This window comes from Entelurus aequoreus, linkage group LG01, assembly GCF_033978785.1.
Source record: "Entelurus aequoreus isolate RoL-2023_Sb linkage group LG01, RoL_Eaeq_v1.1, whole genome shotgun sequence".
Lineage (NCBI taxonomy): Eukaryota > Metazoa > Chordata > Actinopteri > Syngnathiformes > Syngnathidae > Entelurus > Entelurus aequoreus.
Genome location: NC_084731.1, coordinates 68,473,620 through 68,494,755, shown reverse-complemented (window position 1 = coordinate 68,494,755; position 21,136 = coordinate 68,473,620). Strand labels below are relative to the sequence as shown.

The 21,136-nt window shown below is 39.7% G+C and overlaps 2 protein-coding genes across 4 annotated transcripts in view; both read right to left on the bottom strand.

The window, feature by feature from the left end:
- The window catches only part of kcnq2a (potassium voltage-gated channel, KQT-like subfamily, member 2a), a 163,887-nt gene extending 148,781 nt beyond the window's left edge, over positions 1 to 15,106 (bottom strand). For both annotated transcript variants that reach the window (XM_062057129.1, XM_062057123.1), the window contains exon 1: positions 14,749 to 15,106. In XM_062057129.1, the coding sequence (XP_061913113.1) occupies positions 14,749 to 15,014 (266 nt within the window). In that variant the 5' untranslated portion in view covers positions 15,015 to 15,106. The remainder of the gene's footprint in view (positions 1 to 14,748) is intronic.
- Positions 15,107 to 18,685: 3,579 nt separating this feature from the next.
- The window catches only part of prex1 (phosphatidylinositol-3,4,5-trisphosphate-dependent Rac exchange factor 1), a 252,337-nt gene continuing 249,886 nt past the window's right edge, over positions 18,686 to 21,136 (bottom strand). For both annotated transcript variants that reach the window (XM_062057106.1, XM_062057114.1), the window contains 2 exons: positions 20,802 to 20,869; positions 18,686 to 20,703 (listed from right to left, as the gene is read on the bottom strand). In XM_062057106.1, the coding sequence (XP_061913090.1) occupies positions 20,661 to 20,703; positions 20,802 to 20,869 (111 nt within the window). In that variant the 3' untranslated portion in view covers positions 18,686 to 20,660. The remainder of the gene's footprint in view (positions 20,704 to 20,801; positions 20,870 to 21,136) is intronic.

Here is a 21,136-nt window from a genome sequence, read left to right as displayed (position 1 = left end):
TCTTTGTTTAGCTTTAACTTTTCATTTTTTTAGCATTGTAACCACATTTGCAAACAACATTTCTCTTCATAAAATTTTCTTTCAATAAAGAAATAAAGTGCAAAAATGTCAAAGCATCATAACAAACAGTTATGTCAAATAGCAGCAGAAGTGCACTTTTTGGAGAGCTGTATTGTTTTCAGTTTTGTGCCCAAGGGACTGATTTTATTCAACACTATATTATTATTTATACACCTATAGTGATCACAGAGACAGGTTGTTTTTGTGTTACTGTATATATTTGTTTTTCTTAAAAATTCCACTTAATATACTTTGGGTAACAACAGACAATATTTATTTATTTATTTATTTTTTTTAGGGGGTTAACAGTCAATATTTATTTATTTATTAGATTTTAATTTTTTCTTATATAATAAAAGTGAGCTTTTGTTAAACCAAATATTGTGTGTGTTTTTTCTGTATACAACAACCTATCTGGACTCGATAAGAGAATCGATAAGGAATCGGTTCGATAAGAGGATTCGATAATAGGCTCGAACTCGATCATTTCTTATCAAACATCATCCCTATATACGGGGCTCGAATTTAACCACGGCAACCGCTGCATTTGCCGCGACCGCCACTGTGATTTGCTGTAATCCCCTAAAAATGTACCAACATTTACGGCAAGCATAAGAAAGCATTATTATAAAAGTATTTGTAGTATGTCCACCACAGAGGACAAACGTGGTTTTCAGTATGTCGTATTCAGTATGTCGATATATATATGTCCGATATTGTTACCAGATATCAGTCCGATAAAAACAACGAAAAACAAGTATGAGTTTGCATCTAAACTCTCCGATAGTAGCAGTCCTACAGCCAGTTAACACCTAAATGTCCTCTAAAAAGCACACCATTTCTTCTGTTTATAAAAGGTAAACTTGCTAGGCTACTAGGAGCTAGCAGGTACACAACAGCTAAGGACACAATAGCACACAAGCTAGACATAGGTAATAAGTCTAAAACAGCACATTTGTCAATATAAACAAGTATCAAATAATTCTAGCTGCATATTACTAACACATACACAGTTTCCAAGGTAGAAGCTTATTAGAAAGTGTCCAGTAACAAACATGTCCGCATCATTGAACTTACTGCGTAATGAGCTTTTAATAAATGACGCTAGTGCTTAGAAAAAAAAACAAAATTGTAACTTTAAAGCACAACAACTGGATATATTTAATAACTTACTTTCATTGTATCCATAAAACATGGTGGTCGGTATGGCAGCCATTTTGGAAAGACATACATTCTCTTTCATTGGACAAACCCGAACAAATCAGTTTCCACCGCCTGATACGCAGAGAGCTTCAATGTATCCTGCACCAGAGACACGGTGGACCAATTTAGCTAAAATCTACTTGTGTTGAACAGGAAGTCATGCACAAACACAAAATAAATCACGTCGTTTAATTTCAAAATAAAATACTGTTTTCAAGGCGGATCGTATTCTACACTTTGAAACGTCCTAATGGGCGGGGACGGACGTGAAGTCAATTTGTCAAAGGTTTTCCGACATAATTGCACCTCGACACATGGATGAGGACACGCTGATTCTGGGGGTCAAAAATTTAAGAATCATATTACAGGCATATCCCGGGCAGTTACAAAACCCAAAACCAGTGAAGTTGGCACGTTGTGTAAATGGTAAATAAAAACAGAATACAATGATTTGCAAATCCTTTTCAACTTATATTCAATTGAATAGACTGCAAAGACAATATACTTAACGTTTGATCTGGAAAACTTATTTAGATTTTGCAAATATTAGCTCATTTGGAATTTGATGCCTGCAACGTGTTTCAAAAAAGCTGGCACAAGTGGCAAAAAAAACAATGCCAAGCCACGTGTTACAACAGCGTGGCTTCATAGTAAAAGAGTGCAGGTACTAGACTGGCCTGCCTGTAGTCCAGACCTGTCTCCTATTGAAAATGTGTGGCGCAATATGAAGCCTAAAATACCACAACGGAGACCCCGGACTGTTGAACAACTTAAGCTGTACATCAAGCAAGAATGGGAAGTAATTCCACTTCAAAAATGTGTCTCCTCAGTTCCCAAATGTTTCCTGAGTGTTGGTAAAAGGAAAGGCCATGTAACACAGTGGTAAAAATGCCCCTGTGACAACTTTTTTGCAATGTGTTGCTGCCATTAAATTTTAAGGTAAAGATTATTTGCAAAAAAAAAAAGTTTCTCAGTTGGAACATTACCGTAATTTCCGGACTATAAGCCGCTACTTTTTCCCCTCGTTCTGGTCCCTGCGGCTTATACAAGGGTGCGGCTTATTTACGGCCTGTTCTTCTCCGACACCGACGAAGAGGATTTCTGTGGTTTTAGTACGCAGGAGGAAGACGATGACACAATGATTAAAGACTGACTTTTCATATACCGGTAGGCTGGTTATTTTGATAACGTACAGGCGAGCACTTTGTATTACTTTGCACCGTTGTATTATTTGTACTCTGCACGAATGCTGTTCGCCATGTCAAAGATGTGAAAGTTTGATTGAATGATTGAAAGATTTATTGTTAATAAATGGGACGCTTTGCGTTCCCAAACAGTCATCTCTGTCCCGACAATCCCCTCCGTGGTAGCAGGAACCCCTATATACTACGGTAATTACACATCAAAACCCTGCGACTTATAGTCGGGTGCGGCTTATATATGGAGCAATCTGTATTTTCCCCTAAATTTAGCTGGTGCGGCTTATAGTCAGGTGCGGCTTATAGTCCGGAAATTACGGTAAGTATCTTGTCTTTGGTACTAGGATGACAGGGGATGCAAAACAATAACAGTGCAATACTTTTTCATAACATGGTCACTACTGCCTAGTTTCTCTTGTTATATTCTTATTTTACTGTTATATTTGTATTCTCATTGTTGCTTTTTATTTTTATTCTATTGTAATATTTTTCTATTTTGTTTCCATTTACTGTATACCTCCATTATTTACTTTTTAAATTCAATCTCAATTTTGTACACTGCTGCTGGAATTTTAATTTTCCTGAGGGAACTCTCCTGAAGGAATCAATAAAGTACTATCTATCTATCTATCTATCTATCTATCTATCTATCTATTTGCAGTCCATTTAATTGAATATAAGTTGAAAAGGATTTGCAAATCATTGTATTCTGTTTTTATTTACCATTTACACAATTGATTGTTTGATTGAAACTTTTATTAGTAGATTGCACAGTACAGCACATATTCCGTACAATTGACCACTAAATGTTAACACCGAATACGTTTTTCAACTTGTTTAAGTCGGGGTCCACGTTAATCAATTCATGGTTGAACGTGACAACTTCACTGGTTTTGTTTTTTGTATATGGGGCCCCATGTCAAATAGCAGCTGATGCTAATTGTTCTGCGAGTTATGATGGACGGCAAAGCTCGAGACATTCGTGACATTGCCGTTTAGCAATCGTTACACATCTCGAATGGCAGGACCGCATTTTTTTTTTGCTTCTGCTCTTCTGGAAGGACAGAAAAAAATATATTTGTGGTTCGCGCTACTGCAACTCCCCTTATCACGTGACGATGCGCGGATTCGCCTAAATATGCGCCGCTCCGCTGCCGTTACGCATCCAGTGACCATCCAGGTTAAAATATGCTCAAGAGGTTATCCCAACTCTGCCATCTCTTATTGGACTAATGATCTCAAACAATGAAGCAAAATGTTTTTTTTTAAAGTCCTGGAGTTATGGTCTTTGTCAAGTTAATCTGGTTTGGACAAACTGTGTTTGAAGAATTGTTTTTTTATGTATTAATTGGTCTCATAATTTTTACCTCTGTTCAACCATTTCATCCTTATCTTGTCCTGTATTCGAGTGTATTATTTTGTGCTGATATGTAAACTGATTATCCTTAAATTTGTGAAAGATAATTGACTGAAATCGCTATTTTAGAGTCCAGTATATTGTCAAAACAAAACATTGGCCGCCATGTTGACGTCACTTCAACGACAAGCAGCTCACGCGCCCACGTTAGCATCAAAACTTAGCCAATGACGATAAACATCGACAGATACCACAAAGCATCCCATAAACACCTGAACTAGTCACATATCTTATTTTTAAACATCGCCATCTTACCTACAAGAAGCTCAATTGCGCTCTGCCGGCTGTCAATTATCAGAAGTTAACGCAGGACTTCTTCTCTTGCTCCTGTTCAAAATGGCGACGCTGACACCTGTCGGCGATTTGGTGTAACTACAACATATGAAGGCGATGGTAGTATAATATCACAACTAATGGGGGAAATGTTTTGTTTTTTTATTGGATTCAACCCCACAGATCGCCTTTATGGCTCTTTGAAAGGAGCATGTCCACCGTTCAAAAACTGGCTTGTTATTATAATTGTTAGTTTTATTAAGGAAACAATCAACATTAGCATTTTTAATAGGGGTGTCCAAAGTGCGGCTCGGGGGGGCATTTGCGGCCCACAGCTCAAGTTTTGCTGGCAAAGTCAGAAAAAACCCCAGTAAAAATGTAAGATAAAAGAGCAAACAGATGTGAAGTCATGAGAAAAAGCTGTTATTTTGATACTAATATTAACAATAAGATACTTTGTCAACTATAACGCTAAAGCTCACACAAAGTGTTGTCTTTAAATACTGTATGTATAGATTATTTTTTATTTTATTTTTAAGTTTGGAAACCGCTGATCTGAAATAATAGGAGCACTCAAAATAAAAATAAAATAAAATACAAATATAAACAAAGTAGTCTGTTAAAAATTGAAATAAACAACACAACACTATTAACTAATGAATTGATGACTTCAATATATTAGAACAACTACAATAAAAAAGCTGAATTTTTTTACACAAGTTTGTGCAGTTACACAATCGTAATGATATTATTATTATCATTATTTTATTCTTACAAGAAAAAAACAACAGTAAAAATATAAGAAAAAAAGAGCAAAAAGATGTAATTCATGTGAAAAAGATGAGACTTTGATACTAATTATTATTAATAATATACTATGTCGCCCCAAACACAGATCTATATTTAAATAAATATAATGTCTGTTTATAGCAGTTGTATATCTTTTTAATTTAAACAAATACCAAAATGGCCCCTGCATACTTTGACTTGTATAGTGGATCAGATAGATTTACATTGACAGAAATATTACTATAAATACTGTACATACATACATACATACATACATATACACACACACACATATATATATATATATATATATATATATATATATATATATATATATATATATATATATATATATATATATATATATATATATATATAAATATATATATTGTAAAGCAGAATTATTATTATTATTATCATTATATGTATATAATAGTGTATATAATATTATCATTCTAATTTAAAAAATTCAAACAAATATTTAAATTCTTTGACTTTTTTAGTATGCAGCACTCAGTGGAAAAAGTTTGGACACCCCTAAGTTATAAAATCGATGAGGATCAAAATAATTGACATTTACAGAAATATTATATACTGTATATATATGTATTGAATTTTCCCTCACCATTGAGCATTTTAACAGTAGAAAAATACACAAAAAGTATGTGTTTCTGGATATAAAAAGTATAAAAAACAACTAGAATAAAAATAGGAACATATTTAAAAAAAAAGAGTGAATACACAATTGTACGTGCTTGACCTACTTTACATATCCTTTACTAAGGAAGTGAATCTAAATAAAATAGAAAAATTAAATATTCATATATGAGGTTTTTTTTATTTAAAAAAATGTTTCCTAGGACTAACATCTCCCAAACTGCGAATGGTTTCCCCTTAACAAGCCGTCCAAAAGATCCGAGCGGTTTTGCACATGTCACGTTCACCCGCCTCGTGGGGTTGCAGCATCTCATCCATCATTGATGGCCCGCTCGCCTAATGTTTTTTTTGTGCTGCTAATCCTGGGGATTCAGTTCTGGACCAGTCCAGCCAGGACCTCAGGGTGAAGTGTTCTAGAACTTAAGGGCGCCCCCTGCTCCTGGTCCATTAGCGACATGTAATCATCCATCAGGCTGTGGAACATCAATAAGCATTTCCTGCCCTGGAATGTTCCAAGTCCTTGGTCTTGTCCCAGGAGAACATGAACTAGCTTAAGACTTTGGTTCTGCTAGGAGAGAAACTTAAATGATGATGTCCTTGTCTTTGCACTCACACATATTATGAATAATGGTGTCACCAAGTACAGCCGCTTTTTCCCTGCGCTTTGAACCCGCCGGCTTATAGACCGCTGCGGCTAATTAGCGGGTTTTTTGTTACCTCTGGGTGGCACGGTTGCAAAAATGACAGCATGAAAGCAGCGTGCAGCTAAGCTGCAAATTTATTCTCAATAGGCCAGGGGGTAAACAAATACAAAATGTCCGAAACTGCGACAAAGCTTAACCAGGGAACAAAGCAAAGGCGTGACAAGTGGAAGAAAACCAAAACGCAAACTGTTGCATGAAGCGAGCGAGACTGGCAGGCAGTGTGTGATGCGGGGCAGGAATAAATACATCTCTGATTAGTGATCAGAAGCAGGTGAGCGCCCGGACCACTAATCAGAGGCAGCTGACGAAAACCGCTAACTAAGAAAACCAACGAGAGTGCCGAAATAGAACTAAACAACAACTAAGGAAATACCAAACTAAACCCAACATGATCGTGACATTATTCTTCACTGACTGCTATAATGCAAATAGTTTTGCATTAGCATGCTAACATAGGATGAGTTGGCGTTCTTCCAATATGGCGGCAAGTATCAAAAACCATGATGGTTAGGTTAAAACATGCAAAATTAGCTAAAACAAAACAACAACAAAACGCTAGCATAAAACATTAGCATGCTAGCACTTGACCGGATAGGAGGAAATACCAAAATTCACATGATTGTGAACATATATAATGAACTAAAGCGCTAGCATTAAACATTAGCATGCTCAAATAAGAGACGTTAGAATATTTCCAAGATGGCTGCCAGTATCAAAAACCATGATTTTTTGTTGTAGACATACAACATTAGCTAAAAAGGCTAGCATAAAACGTTAGCATGCAAGCACATGACCGGATAGAAGGAAATACCAAGATGCACTATTTGTAGGTGGTAACATATACAATTAGCTAAAAAGCTAGCATAAAACGTTAGCATCCAAATATAAGAGACGTTAACATACTTCCAAGATGGCACTGTGTATAAAAAATATATAATTTTTAGGTTAAAATATACAAACAACGCTAAAAAAGCTAGCATAAAACATTACATTACACACGCACACACACACACACACACACGCACACACACACACACACACACATTTTTGTATGCGTTACCTTCTTGAGACCTCCGCAAAATGCCTACCTCTTTAGGACCACCCTTTCTAGATATACAGTATAAAGATGTGTATTTACAACATTAATAATATATACATACTATGCAAATATAAAAGAAGTAAGCTGACCGGTCACACACCGGTCACACACCGGTCACATCCTGGTCACACCCCGGTCACACCCCGGTCACATCCCGGTCACCTACTTGTCACACCCTGGTCACACACTGCTCACATCCTTTTCACACCCTGGTCACACACTGGTCACATCCTTTTCACACCATGGTCACACCCCGGTCACCTACCTGTCACACCCTGGTCACACACTGGTCACACACTGGTCACATCCTTTTCACACCCTGGTCACACCCTGGTCACACCCTGGTCACACCCTGGTCACACACCGGTCACATCCTGGTCACACCCCGGTCACACCCCGGTCACACACCGGTCACACACCGGTCACACACCGGTCACATCCTGGTCACACTCTGGTCACACTCTGGTCACATCCCGGTCACACCCCGGTCACCTACTTGTCACACCCTGGCCACACACTGGTCACATCCTTTTCACACCCTGGTCACATCCTTCTCACACCATGGTCACACCCTGGTCACACTCTGGTCACACCCAGGTCACATCCTTGTCACACACTGGTCACATCTCGGTCACATCCCGGTCACTTACTTGTCACACCCTGGCCACACACTGGTCACATCCTTTTCACACCCTGGTCACATCCTTCTCACACCATGGTCACACCCTGGTCACACTCTGGTCACACTCTGGTCACACCCCGGTCACATCCTTGTCACACACTGGTCACATCTCGGTCACATCCCGGTCACCTACTTGTCACACCCTGGTCACACCTTGGTCACACACTGGTCACATCCTTGTCACATCCTTGTCACACCCTGGTCCCACCCTGGTCACACCATGGTCACACCATGGCCACTCCTGGTCACAGCCTTGTCACACCCTGGTCACACCCTGGTCACACCCTGGTCACACCCTGGTCACACTCTGGTCACACCCCAGTCACACCCTGGTCACACTCTGGTCACACCCCGGTCACATCCTTGTCACACCTTGGTCACACACCGGTCACACCCTGGTCACACCCCGGTCACATCCTTGTCACACACTGGTCACATCCCGGTCACCTACTTGTCACACCCTGGTCACACCTTGGTCAAACACTGGTCACATCCTTGTCACACCCTGGTCACACCCTGGTCACACCACGGTCACACCATGGTCACTCCTGGTCACACACCGGTCACATCCTGGTCACACTCTGGTCACATCCTGGTCACATCCTGGTCACACTCTGGTCACACCCTGGTCACACCATGGTCACACCATTGTCACATCCTTGTCACATCCTGGTCACACTCTGGTCACACTCTGGTCACACTCTGGTCACACCCCGGTCACATCCTTGTCACACACTGGTCACACACCGGTCACACACCGGTCACACACCGGTCACACCCTGGTCACACTCTGGTCACACCCCGGTCACATCCTTGTCACACACTGGTCACATCCCGGTCACCTACTTGTCACACCCTGGTCACACCTTGGTCACACACTGGTCACATCCTTGTCACACCCTGGTCACACCCTGGTCACACACCGGTCACATCCTGGTCACACCCTGGTCACACCCAGGTCACACCCTGGTCACATCCCGGTCACATCCCGGTCACACCCCGGTCACACCCCGGTCACCTACTTGTCACACCCTGGTCACATCCTTTCCACACCCTGGTCACACACTGGTCACATCTTTCTCACACCAAGGTCACACCCCGATCACCTACTTGTCACACCCTGGTCACACCTTGGTTACACCCCGGTCACACACTGGTCGCACACTGGTCAAATCCTTTTCACATCCTCGTCACACCCTGGTCACATCCTTGTCACACCCTGGTCACACCCCGGTCACATCCTTGTCACACACTGGTCACATCCCGGTCACACCCTGGTCACACCTTAGTCACACCTTGGTCACACACTAGTCACACCCTGATCACAACCTGGTCACACAATGGTCACATCCTTGTCACACCTTGGTCACACCCTGGTCACACACTGGTCACACCCTGGTCACCTACTTGTCACACCCTGGTCACACACTGGTCACACACTGGTCACATCTTTGTCACACCCTGGTCACACCCCAGTCACATCCTTGTCACACACTGGTCACATCCCGGTCACACCCTGGTCACACCTTAGTCACACCTTGGTCACACACTAGTCACACCCTGATCACAACCTGGTCACACAATGGTCACATCCTTGTCACACCTTGGTCACACCCTGGTCACACACTGGTCACACCCTGGTCACACACTGGTCACACCCTGGTCACCTACTTGTCACACCCTGGTCACACACTGGTCACACACTGGTCACATCCTTGTCACACCCTGGTCACACCCCAGTCACATCCTTGTCACACACTGGTCACATCCCGGTCACACCCTAGTCACACCTTAGTCACACCTTGGTCACACACTAGTCACACCTTAGTCACACCTTGGTCACACACTAGTCACACCCTGATCACAACCTGGTCACACAATGGTCACATCCTTGTCACACCTTGGTCACACCCTGGTCACACACTGGTCACACCCTGGTCACCTACTTGTCACACACTGGTCACACACTGGTCACAATGTTGGTCACATCCCGGTCACATCACAGTCACACCCTGATCATCTTCCCACCTCCACGCCTGGTCACCATCAGCCCCCGGTGGCCAAATACTTTTGGCAATATAGTGTATATGTGTTCTTATTATGTATATATATTTGTATATATATATATATATATATATATATATATATATATATATATATATATATATATATATATATATATATATATATATATATATATATATATATATATATTTATTTATATATATTAGGGCTGCAACTAACGATTAATTTGATAATCGATTAATCTGTTGATTATTATTTCGATTAATCGATTAATAATCGGATAAAAGAGACAAACTACATTTCTATCCTTTCCAGTATTTTATTGGAAAAAAAACAGCATACTGGCACCATACTTATTTTGATTATTGTTTCTCAGCTGTTTGTACATGTTGCAGTTTATAAATAAAGGTTTATTTTCAACACAAAAAAAAATAATAATAAAAAAAATTTATTTTTATTTTTTATTTTTTTAAAGCCTCTGCGCATGCGCATAGCATAGATCCAACGAATCGATGACTAAATTAATCGGCAACTACTTTTATAATCGATTTTAATCGATTTCATCGATTAGTTGTTGCAGCCCTAATATATATATATATATATACACTACCGTTCAAAAGTTTGGGGTCACCCAAACAATTTTGTGGAATAGCCTTCATTTCTAAGAACAAGAATAGACTGTCGAGTTTCAGGTGAAAGTTCTCTTTTTCTGGACATTTTGAGCGTTTAATTGACCCCACAAATGTGATGCTCCAGAAACTCAATTTGCTCAAAGGAAGGTCAGTTTTGTAGCTTCTGTAACGAGCTAAACTGTTTTCAGATGTGTGAAAATGATTGCACAAGGGTTTTCTAATCATCAATTAGCCTTCTGAGCCAATGAGCAAACACATTGTACCATTAGAACACTGGAGTGATAGTTGCTGGAAATGGGCCTCTATACACCTATGTAGATATTGCAACAAAAACCAGACATTTGCAGCTAGAATAGTCATTTACCACATTAGCAATGTATAGAGTGTATTTCTTTAAAGTTAAGACTAGTTTAAAGTTATCTTCATTGAAAAGTACAGTGCTTTTCCTTTAAAAATAAGGACATTTCAATGTGACCCCAAACTTTTGAACGGTAGTGTATATATATATATATATTTGTTCTTATTATGTATATATATTTGTTTGTCACATAACTGATTGATCGCTTATCTCTTGTAAAGTGACCTTGAGAAAGGCGACCATAAATAAAATGTATTATTATTATTTAAGACATCAGCACATATCATAGCAACCCCCATTACCCCTCCCCTAGTGTGCATGACAGGTATTGCAGGTCAGTTGCTGCAATGTGAAAATGTTCCTTGGCTGCTGAGCAAACCACTGAAATATTTACAGCACATGGACCCTCTGGGGCGCACACACGCACACACACACACTCTCACACAGACACACACACACTCTCACACAGACACACACATACACACACATACACACACACACTCTCACACAGACACACACACAGACACACACACACACACACACACACTGTTGAAAGAGCACTTGAACGCATCATTCATCTAAAGCGCATCATTGCAGCTGCAAGGTGCTTCTACTTTGTGTTGTTGTGGATTCGGGTGCAGGAAGGAAAATGGGAAATTGCAGGATTTCCAACATGTGACCACTGAAGTTTGGCAAATACACCATCACCCCCGAGAATGACATCACAGTCACTTTTTGTACAACACCCAGGATTCCAACGTTCATTTAGGTCCTTAAACACAGCACTGCTGTCTTATAAAGGATCAGTGACTCTATTTTGGCAGGCAACATGCGCTTGTCGAACAGACAATCTTTGACTGGTGTTCTTAAAGAAAGTCCTTAAAAGCAGCTGAACATTCCTGTCATGTAGACAATCTTTGATTAGTGTTTTTGACAGAAGATTTTAAAAACAGCTGAACATTGCTGTCAGATAGACAATCTTTGATTAGTGTTTTTGACAGAAGGTTTTAAAAACAGCTGAACATTCCTGTCATATAGACAATTTTTTAATAGTGTTTTTGACAGAAGATTTAAAGACAGCTGAACATTCCTGTCATTTAGACAATCTTTGATTAATTCCTGTCATGTAGACAATCTTTGATAACTGTTTTTGACAGAACGTTTTAAAAACAGCTGAACATTGGTCATAAAGACAACCGTTGATTGGTGTTTTTGACAGAAGGTTTTAAATACAGCTGAACATTCCTGTCATGTAGACAATCTTTGATTAGTGTTTTTGACAGAAGGTTTCAAAAACAGCTGAACATTCCTGTCATGTAGACAATCTTTGATTACAGTTTTTGACAGGTTTTTAAAAACAGCTGAACATTCATGTCATGTAGACAATCTTTGATTACTGTTTTTGACAGAAGTTTTTAAAAACAGCTGAACATTCCTGTCATTTAGACAATCTTTGATTAGTGTTTTTGACAGAAGGTTTTAAAACAGCTGAACATTCCTGTCATATAGACAATCTTTGACTAGTGTTTTTACAGGTCCTTATACAACAGCTGAACACTCCTGTCACATAGACACTCTTTGATTAGTGTCTATTCGTGTAAAAAACAGTAGTATTTGACTAGTGTTCTTATAAAAAGGTCTTTAAAACAAGTGAACACTCCTGTCATATTGACAATCTTTGATTAGAGTCTCTACAGAGGCCTTAAAAAAGCATAGCACTCCTGTCGTATAGACAGTCTTTGACTAGTTTTCTTAAAGAACGTCTTTAAATATAGCTGAACACTCCTGTCACGTAAACAATCTTTGATTGGAGTCCATATCAGGGCCTTAAAAATACAAAGCGCTTACGGACTGTATCCCTGCAGACTGTATTGCTCTATATTGATATATAATGTATATATTGTGTTTTTTATGTTGATTTCATATAAATAAAATAAATAAAAATAAAATTTTAATTTTTTAATTTTTTTTAATTTCTTGTGCGGCCCGGTACCAATCGGTCCGGTGGTTGTGTACCACTGATATAGAGGATTTTCGACTAGTGTTTTTGCAGTAGTTCTTTAAAAACAGCAAAGCACTCCTGTCATATAGAGGATCCATGCATCCATCCATTTTCTACCGCTTATCCCTTTCGAGGTCACGGGGGGTGCTGGAGCCTATCTCAGCTACAATCGGGCGGAAGGCGGATTTGACTAATATTTTGCAGTAGGGCTTTAAAAAACAGCAAAGCACTCCTGTCATATAGAGGATCTTTGACTAATATTTTGCAGTAGGGCTTTAAAACACAACAAACACTCCTGTCATATAGAGGATCTTTGACTAACATTTTGCAGTAGGTCTTTTAAAAACAGCAAACACTCCTGTCATATAGAGGATCTTTGTCAAATATTTTGCAGTAGGTCTTTTAAAAACAGCAAACAATCCTATTATATAGAGGATCTTTGACTAATATTTTGCAGTAGGGCTTTAAAACACAGCAAAACACTCCTGTCATATAGAGGATCTCTGACTAATATTATGCAGTAGGTATTTTAAAAACAGCAAACATTCTTGTCATATAGAGGATATTTGACTAATATTTTGCTGTAGGTCTTTTAAAAACAGCAAACACTCCTATTATATAGAGGATCTTTGACTAATAATTTGCAGTAAGGCTATAAAAAACCGCAAAGCACTATTGTCATACAGAGGATCTTTGACTAATATTTTGCAGTAGGGCTTTAAAACACAGCAAAGAACTCCTGTCATATAGAGGATCTTTGACTAATATTTTGCAGTAGGGCTTTAAAAACAGCAAAGCACTCCTGTCATATAGAGGATCTCTGACTAATATTTTGCAGTAGGGCTTTAAAAACAGCAAAGCACTCTTGTCATATAGAGGATCTTTGACTAATATTATGCAGTAGGTATTTTAAGAACAGCAAACACTCCTATATATAGAGGATCTTTTACTCATATTTTGCAGTAGGGCTTTAAAAAACAGCAAAGCGCTCTTGTCATATAGAGGATCTTTGACTAGTGTTTTTGCAGTAGGTCTTTGAAAAACAGCAAAGCACTCTTGTCATATAGAGGATCTTTGACTAATATTTTGCAGTAGGGGCTTTAAAAAACAGCAAAGCACTCCTGTCAGAGAGGATTGTTGACTAATATTTTGCAGTATGTTTTTAAAAACAGTAAAGTGATCACGAGAGGATCTTTGACTAGTAGTTTTGAAGTGTAACTTTAAACAAAGATGATATATACATGAATGTTTAGAACAAGTTATATTCATTATTGAAGTGTTGAAGGTTGTTGGAGCAGCAAACGTCGCAATGAAGGCAGAGAGACGAGTGACGCCAAATAATAACAATAATCGATGTCATGACTCACATGTAAACGAATACTAATAATCGATGTGAGGTAAAGAATACTAATAATCGATGTGAGGTAAAGGATACTAATAATCGATGTCAGGTAAAGGATACTAATAATCTATGTGAGGTAAAGGATACTAATAATCGATGTGAGGTAAAGGATACTAATAATCGATGTCAGGTAAATGATACTAATAATCTATGTGAGGTAAAGGATACTAATAATCGATGTGAGGTAAAGGATACTAATAATCGATGTGAGGTAAAGGATACTAATAATAATCGATGAGGACTCACACGTAAGCGTGGTAGATGAAGGCCCATCCTCGAGGTCTTTCCAGCGCGTTATAGAGGAAAGTCTGCAGTTTCCGGTAACCGGCGTTCTTCTTGGCGGAGGCGCTGCCCCGGGCTCTGCCGCCCCGCTTGGCGCCCGCGATGAGCAGCGTCCCGTCCCGGCTGGACTCGGGACCCCCGGGGGGCTCCAGCCCCACAAAGCCCACCTTGTGCCTCCTCTCGCCGGCCTGACCGGGGTAGAGCCCGCCGTTGAGGGACTTCTGCACCATGCTTCAAAGGCGGGGGACGTCCGGGGACGAGGAGCGGTCCACGGCGTCAAGACGCATCTCTCGTGTGGGTGCGCGCTGCCGACACGCACTCAGGGTCCTGCGCCGCCTCCTCTTCCTCCTCACCCGGCTCAGCCTCCTCTTCCTCCACTTCCGGCTGCCTGGCAGACGGCGCGCAGGGGAAAACTTTGCCAGCTCAGCAATTAGCGCAGTGATCGATGCTGCCTTTTAGGGGATGAATTTGCTCTTTCTTTCGATTCCTGCTCATTGTTCGAGATGAAAAAGACTGCGGCAATAAAAAGTCACGACTGCGCCTCAAAAGTGCAGCAGAGAAATGCTGAAAACTGTTTTAAAAAACATGCTGAAACACTTTTTATTTTCATTGAAAAAATACAACTAAGCAGAGGTGTATACCTGAAAAAATGGCCAAAAAAAGCTAGCATGCTAATATTAGCATGCTAACAAGTATATTGGTCAAGTAACAAAATATTTGACGCTGAGGTGTATACCTGAAAAATTTGCGAAAAATTTGCCAAAAAAAAGCTAACATGTTAACATTAGAATGCTAACAGGTATCATTCGTCAAATAAAATATTTGACACTGATGTGTATACCAACTAATTTAGCTAAAAAAATCTGTTAATGTTAGCATGCTAAAATGCTAACTGTAACAGGCATCAAGTACCCACATTAGACTGAGGTGTGTGTATACTTTACCTACAATAAAATAATGAAAAGCTAGCATGCTAACAGGTATCATTGGTCAAATAACAAAATATTTGAAGCTAAGGTGTATTCATGAAAAAGTAGCAACATACACTATATTGCCAAAAGTATTTGGCCACCTGACTTGACTCACATATGAACTTGAAGTGCCATCTCATTCCTAACCCATAGGGTTCAATATGATGTGGGTCCACCTTTTGCAGCTATTACAGCTTCAACTCTTCGGGGAAGGCTGTCCACAAGGTTGCGGAGTGTGTTTATAGGAATTTTCCACCATTCTTCCAAAAGCGCATTGGTGAGGTCACACACTGATGTTGGTCGAGAAGGCCTGGCTCTCAGGCTCCATTCTAATTCATCCCAAAGGTGTTCTATCGGGTTCAGGTCAGGACTCTGTGCAGGCCAGTCAAGTTCATCCACACCAGACTCTGTCATCCATGTCTTTATGGACCTTGCTTTGTGCACTGGTGCACAGTCATGTTGGAAGAGGAAGGGGCCCGCTCCAAACTGTTCCCACAAAGTTGGGAGCATGGAATTGTCCAAAATGTTTTGGTATCTTGGAGCATTCAAAGTTCCTTTCACTGGAACTAAGGGGCCAAGCCCAACTCCTGAAAAACAACCCCACACCATAAATCCTCCTCCATCAAATTTCACACTCGGCACAATACAGTCCGAAATGTACCGTTCTCCTGGCAACCTCCAAACCCAGACTCGTCCATCAGATTGCCAGATGGAAAAGCATGATTCATCACTCCAGAGAAGGCGTCTCCACTGCTCTAGAGTCCAGTGGCGACGTGCTTTACACCACTGCATCCCATGCTTTGCATTGGACTTGGTGATGAATGGCTTAGATGCAGCTGCTTGGCCATAAAAACCCATTCCATTAAGTTCTCTGCACACTGTACGTGGGCTAATTGGAAGGTCACATGAAGTTTGGAGCTCTGTAGCAACGGACTGTGCAGAAAGTCTTAGCACTATGCTGACCCTCTCTGTCAGTTTACGTGGCTGTCACGCCAATTTTCTTCCCATTACAAAAACCTTCCTATCCCCTATTGACTTCCGGGGTCATTTCCTCTTACTTACGTCATTTCCTCTTACGTCATTGACAACGATCGATAGCACTTCGGCTTTGACTGCCCGTCGCTGTTTTTTTTTTTTTTTATAATATAGCGTTAACAAAACGTCTGTATTAATCGGACAAATTAACTTGAGGATATTCCTGACTGTACATTTGACTCGTGGACATATGCGGAAATGAATAACAGTGTACAATAAGTTAATTTATTATCAATCAACATTATCAAACTTTATTAAAACTAAATTTATTCGTTAAATTCAGTTTTTTTTTAGTTCTCTGTGTAAGTGAACTAAATTAAAATGACATTTATGTGCACATATGTACCTCAGTGAAGTCAGATGACATTTAACATTATTATATATTAATTAATATTAGTGAAATGGTTTCAACAATTATTTTGATTTAAAGTACAGACATTTAACAGTATTATATATTAATTAATATTTTTTGCACGTTACCACGAAGACAGAAGTGGATTCTATCTCAGTGACACCACTATTTTCAGGAGATTTGGATTCTATCGGGGCAGCACGGTGGTAGAGGGGTTAGTGCGTCTGCCTCACAATACGAAGGTCCCGAGTAGTCGTGAGTTCAATCCCGGGCTCGGGATCTTTCTGTGTGGAGTTTGCATGTTCTCCCCGTGACTGCGTGGGTTCCCTCCGGGTACTCCGGCTTCCTCCCACCTCCAAAGACATGCACCTGGGGATAAGTTGATTGGCAACACTAAATTGACCCTAGTGTGTGAATGTGAGTGTGAATGTTGTCTGTCTATCTGTGTTGGCCCTGCGATGAGGTGGCGACTTGTCCAGGGTGTACCCCGCCTTCCGCCCGATTGTAGCTGAGATAGGCTCCAGCGCCCCCCGCCACCCCAAAGGGAATAAGCGGTAGAAATGGATGGATTCTATCGATCGCTGTCAATGACGTTAGAGGAAATGACGTAAGTAAGAGGAAATGACGTAAGAGGAAATGACCCCGGAAGTAAATGGGGGATAGGAAGGTTTTTGAAATGGGAAGAAAATTGGCGTGACATGGCCTACCACTCGGTGGCTGAGTTGCTGTTGTTCCCAAACTCTTTCATTTTCTTATAATAAAGCAGACAGTTGACTTTGGAATATTTAGGTGTGAGGAAATTTCACGACTGAATTTGTTGCACTGGTGGCATCCTATGACAGTTCCACGCTGGAAATCACTGAGCTCCTGTGAGCGGCCCATTCTTTCACAAATGTTTGTAGAAACAGTCTCCATGTCTAAGTGCTTGATTTTATACACCTGTGGCCGGGCCAAGTGATTAGGACACCTGATTCTCATCATTTGGATGGGTGGCCAAATACTTTTGGCAATATAGTGTAGCTAGCATGCAAATATTATGACGCTAACAGGTATCATTGGTCAAATAACAAAATATTTGATGCTAAGTTGTATTCATGAAAAATTAGCAATATAGCTCGCATGCTAATATTAAAACGCTAACAGGTATATTGGTCAAGTAACAAAATATTTGACGCTGAGGTGTATACCTGAAAAATTAGCAAAAAATAAAAGCTAACATGCTAACATTAGAATGCTAACAGGTATCATTCTTCAAATACAATATTTGACACTGAGGTGTATACCAACTAATTTAGCCAAAACAATCTACCATGTTAATGTTAGCATGCTAAAATGCTAACTGTAACAAGCATCAAGTACCCACATTAGCCTGAGGTGTGTGTCTCCTGTACCTACAATAAAAAGCTAACATGCTACCCGGTAACAGGTCAAGTAACAAAATATTTGACGCGGCGGTGTAGACCTGAAAAATGAGCAAAGAAAGCTAGTATTAGCATGCTAACGACTGAACATATTGAGGACAAACCAAGCAGGTTTCATTCTGGGAACCTTTTATTTGCTAGCGTGTTAAGATTTACACTTTAGAAATACTTTATACAGTTGTTGTTCAAGCAGGACAAATATTTATCATATGTACATTAGTCAAATGTGACAAATACGCAATTAGCGGCTTTTGCATCGTTCATACGGGAACCCAATTGGAGACGGTCAAAGTCCGGGTGCGTAGAAATGTGTGACACTGGCAGTTACACAATTGGCATGAAAAGTAAGACAACAAACATCCCTTTGTCTGGCGCCCTATAGCGACTCTTTACAGTACTAACACTCCTTCAGCTGCTACATATGTACATATTCACCATTTAGCATTGATTCAAGACCCCGCCCACTTGGCCTCTCCTTTTATGCGCCATCTCTCATTCACACTTGTCACCTTTGGTGCGCTTCAAGAAAAAGGAAGTGGGCTGCGAGGTGGTTTGGTCGCCGGAATACATTTGCAGCCCCAGTTTTTTGGGCCCGTAAAATGTTCTGAAAAAAGTAAGAAAAAAGTAAGGAAAAAGTGAGAAAAAGAAAAAAGTAAGAAAAAAGTTAAAAGAAAAAAGTTAAAAGAAAAAAGTTAAAAGAAAAAAGTGAGAAAAAAGTAAGAAAAAAAGTGAGAAAAAAGAAAAAAGTAAGAAAAAAGTTAAAAGAAAAAACTGAGAAAAAAGTAAGAAAAAAGTGTGGAAAAAAGTAAGAAAAAAGATGTAAACTAATGAAAAAAAGCTGAAAATTGAATACAAAATGTAAAAGTGTAAAGTATGTGGGGGACACTTTCATATTTGCTTTTATTTTGTAAGAGAAAATAAAAAAAATGCCACAAAGTAGGGAGGGCCCGATTCGTCGCAGTTTACCTGACACACGAAACGTGACGACTTTCGCCGCCAGATGGCAGAAGAGTATTTTAAAATGTGTCCAAATTTTTTGACGGACTAAAATAATATACATATATAACTATATATGTATATATATAACTATATATGTATGTATGCGAAAACAATAATAATAAAATGTTTGTGTAAAAAAAAATAATAATTATTTATTATTTTTAAATAATTCGTTTTTAAAAATACATTTTTAGGCAACCATAAGGAGCTTTTCTAACCTGTTTTGTCAAAGTTGTATTATAATTATTATTATACCAAATAATACATTGTAAGAATCGCTTTGACTCGAGAATCGTTCTGAATCGAATCGTCACCCCGAGAATCAGAACCGGAAGCTGCATCTTTTGTGACGTTTTTGGTCCAAACCAAATCGCACCGAACCACAAGTGTAAACGCTAGCGGGGCACACAACAACAAAAAAACGGTTCACATCCAAATTGCAATTCTTATTCATTCCGATTCCAAATAAATTAATAATTGTTTAAAAAATCGATTGAAAAAAAACAACATTTTTAGATTCTAGATGAATAATTTTCACACAAAAAAAAGTCTAAAAAAAAAAAAAATTGGATTTTTTTTTTAATAAGAATCGATTTTTTAAATTGTATTTTTAGGAAACAGGAGCTTTATAATAATAATAATAATAATAATAATAATAATAATAATAATAATAATAATAATAATAATAACTGTTATACCAAATAATACATTGCAAGAATCGCTTTGAATGAAGAATGGATTCTGAATGGAACCGTGGAGTGGGAGTGGGAATGGAGTGAAGGCAGCCTTCAAATCCCTGAAAGTGCAGGTGGTCCACATCCAGGCATAAATTGAAATCAGCTGATTGGTGTGGGCCAGCTGGAATGTTATTGGAGGTTAAAAATGTGCTGATTCAACAATAAATAAGTCAGCATCCTTCATACAGTACTCGCACACTCATTGCACCCGCCCCCCAAACACTGTTCATTAGGGTGGAGCCCTGCCGTCTTAATAGAAGAGGAGAAGGAGGTGCAGTCCAAGGGACAACAGGTAGTTTGGTTAATCCGGCTCTTCCTAAAAGGTGAATAACGGTCTCCATGGCGACCAGGAAGTCTTTCCTTACAGCTCCCCGTCCGAGGGCGGCAGACACAGGCGGAAGAGTCTGCAGAAGGATGAGGTTGGCGTTACGTTGACGTGGGGAATGATGTGGTTAGCGTGACGTTGACGTGGGGAAGGTGTTCCATGCACACTTATAGTTACCTCGGGGCTGACGGCGGCATCTGGTCCATCACCTTCAGGTTTCTAGCGGACAGCTCCACTCTCGCCCCCTGGTGGCAGAAGAAGGAGTCAATCTTTTGTCTTTGGAAGACTCAAAGTGAGCCAGGTGTGTGTTTGCTGGGGGAGTCAATCTTTGCACACCCTTCACTTCGCATCCATTCTCACAATGTATTGTTATATACTCCTCATGAAACTACAGGTTAAAGTTGAGAAAAAGTCCTTCTGTTTGGATGGAGACACCCAAAATATGCCCCCCCAAAAAATGTTGGTTCTTATAAAAAAAATTGATTCATAAAAAGAAAGGGTTAGGGTTGTTG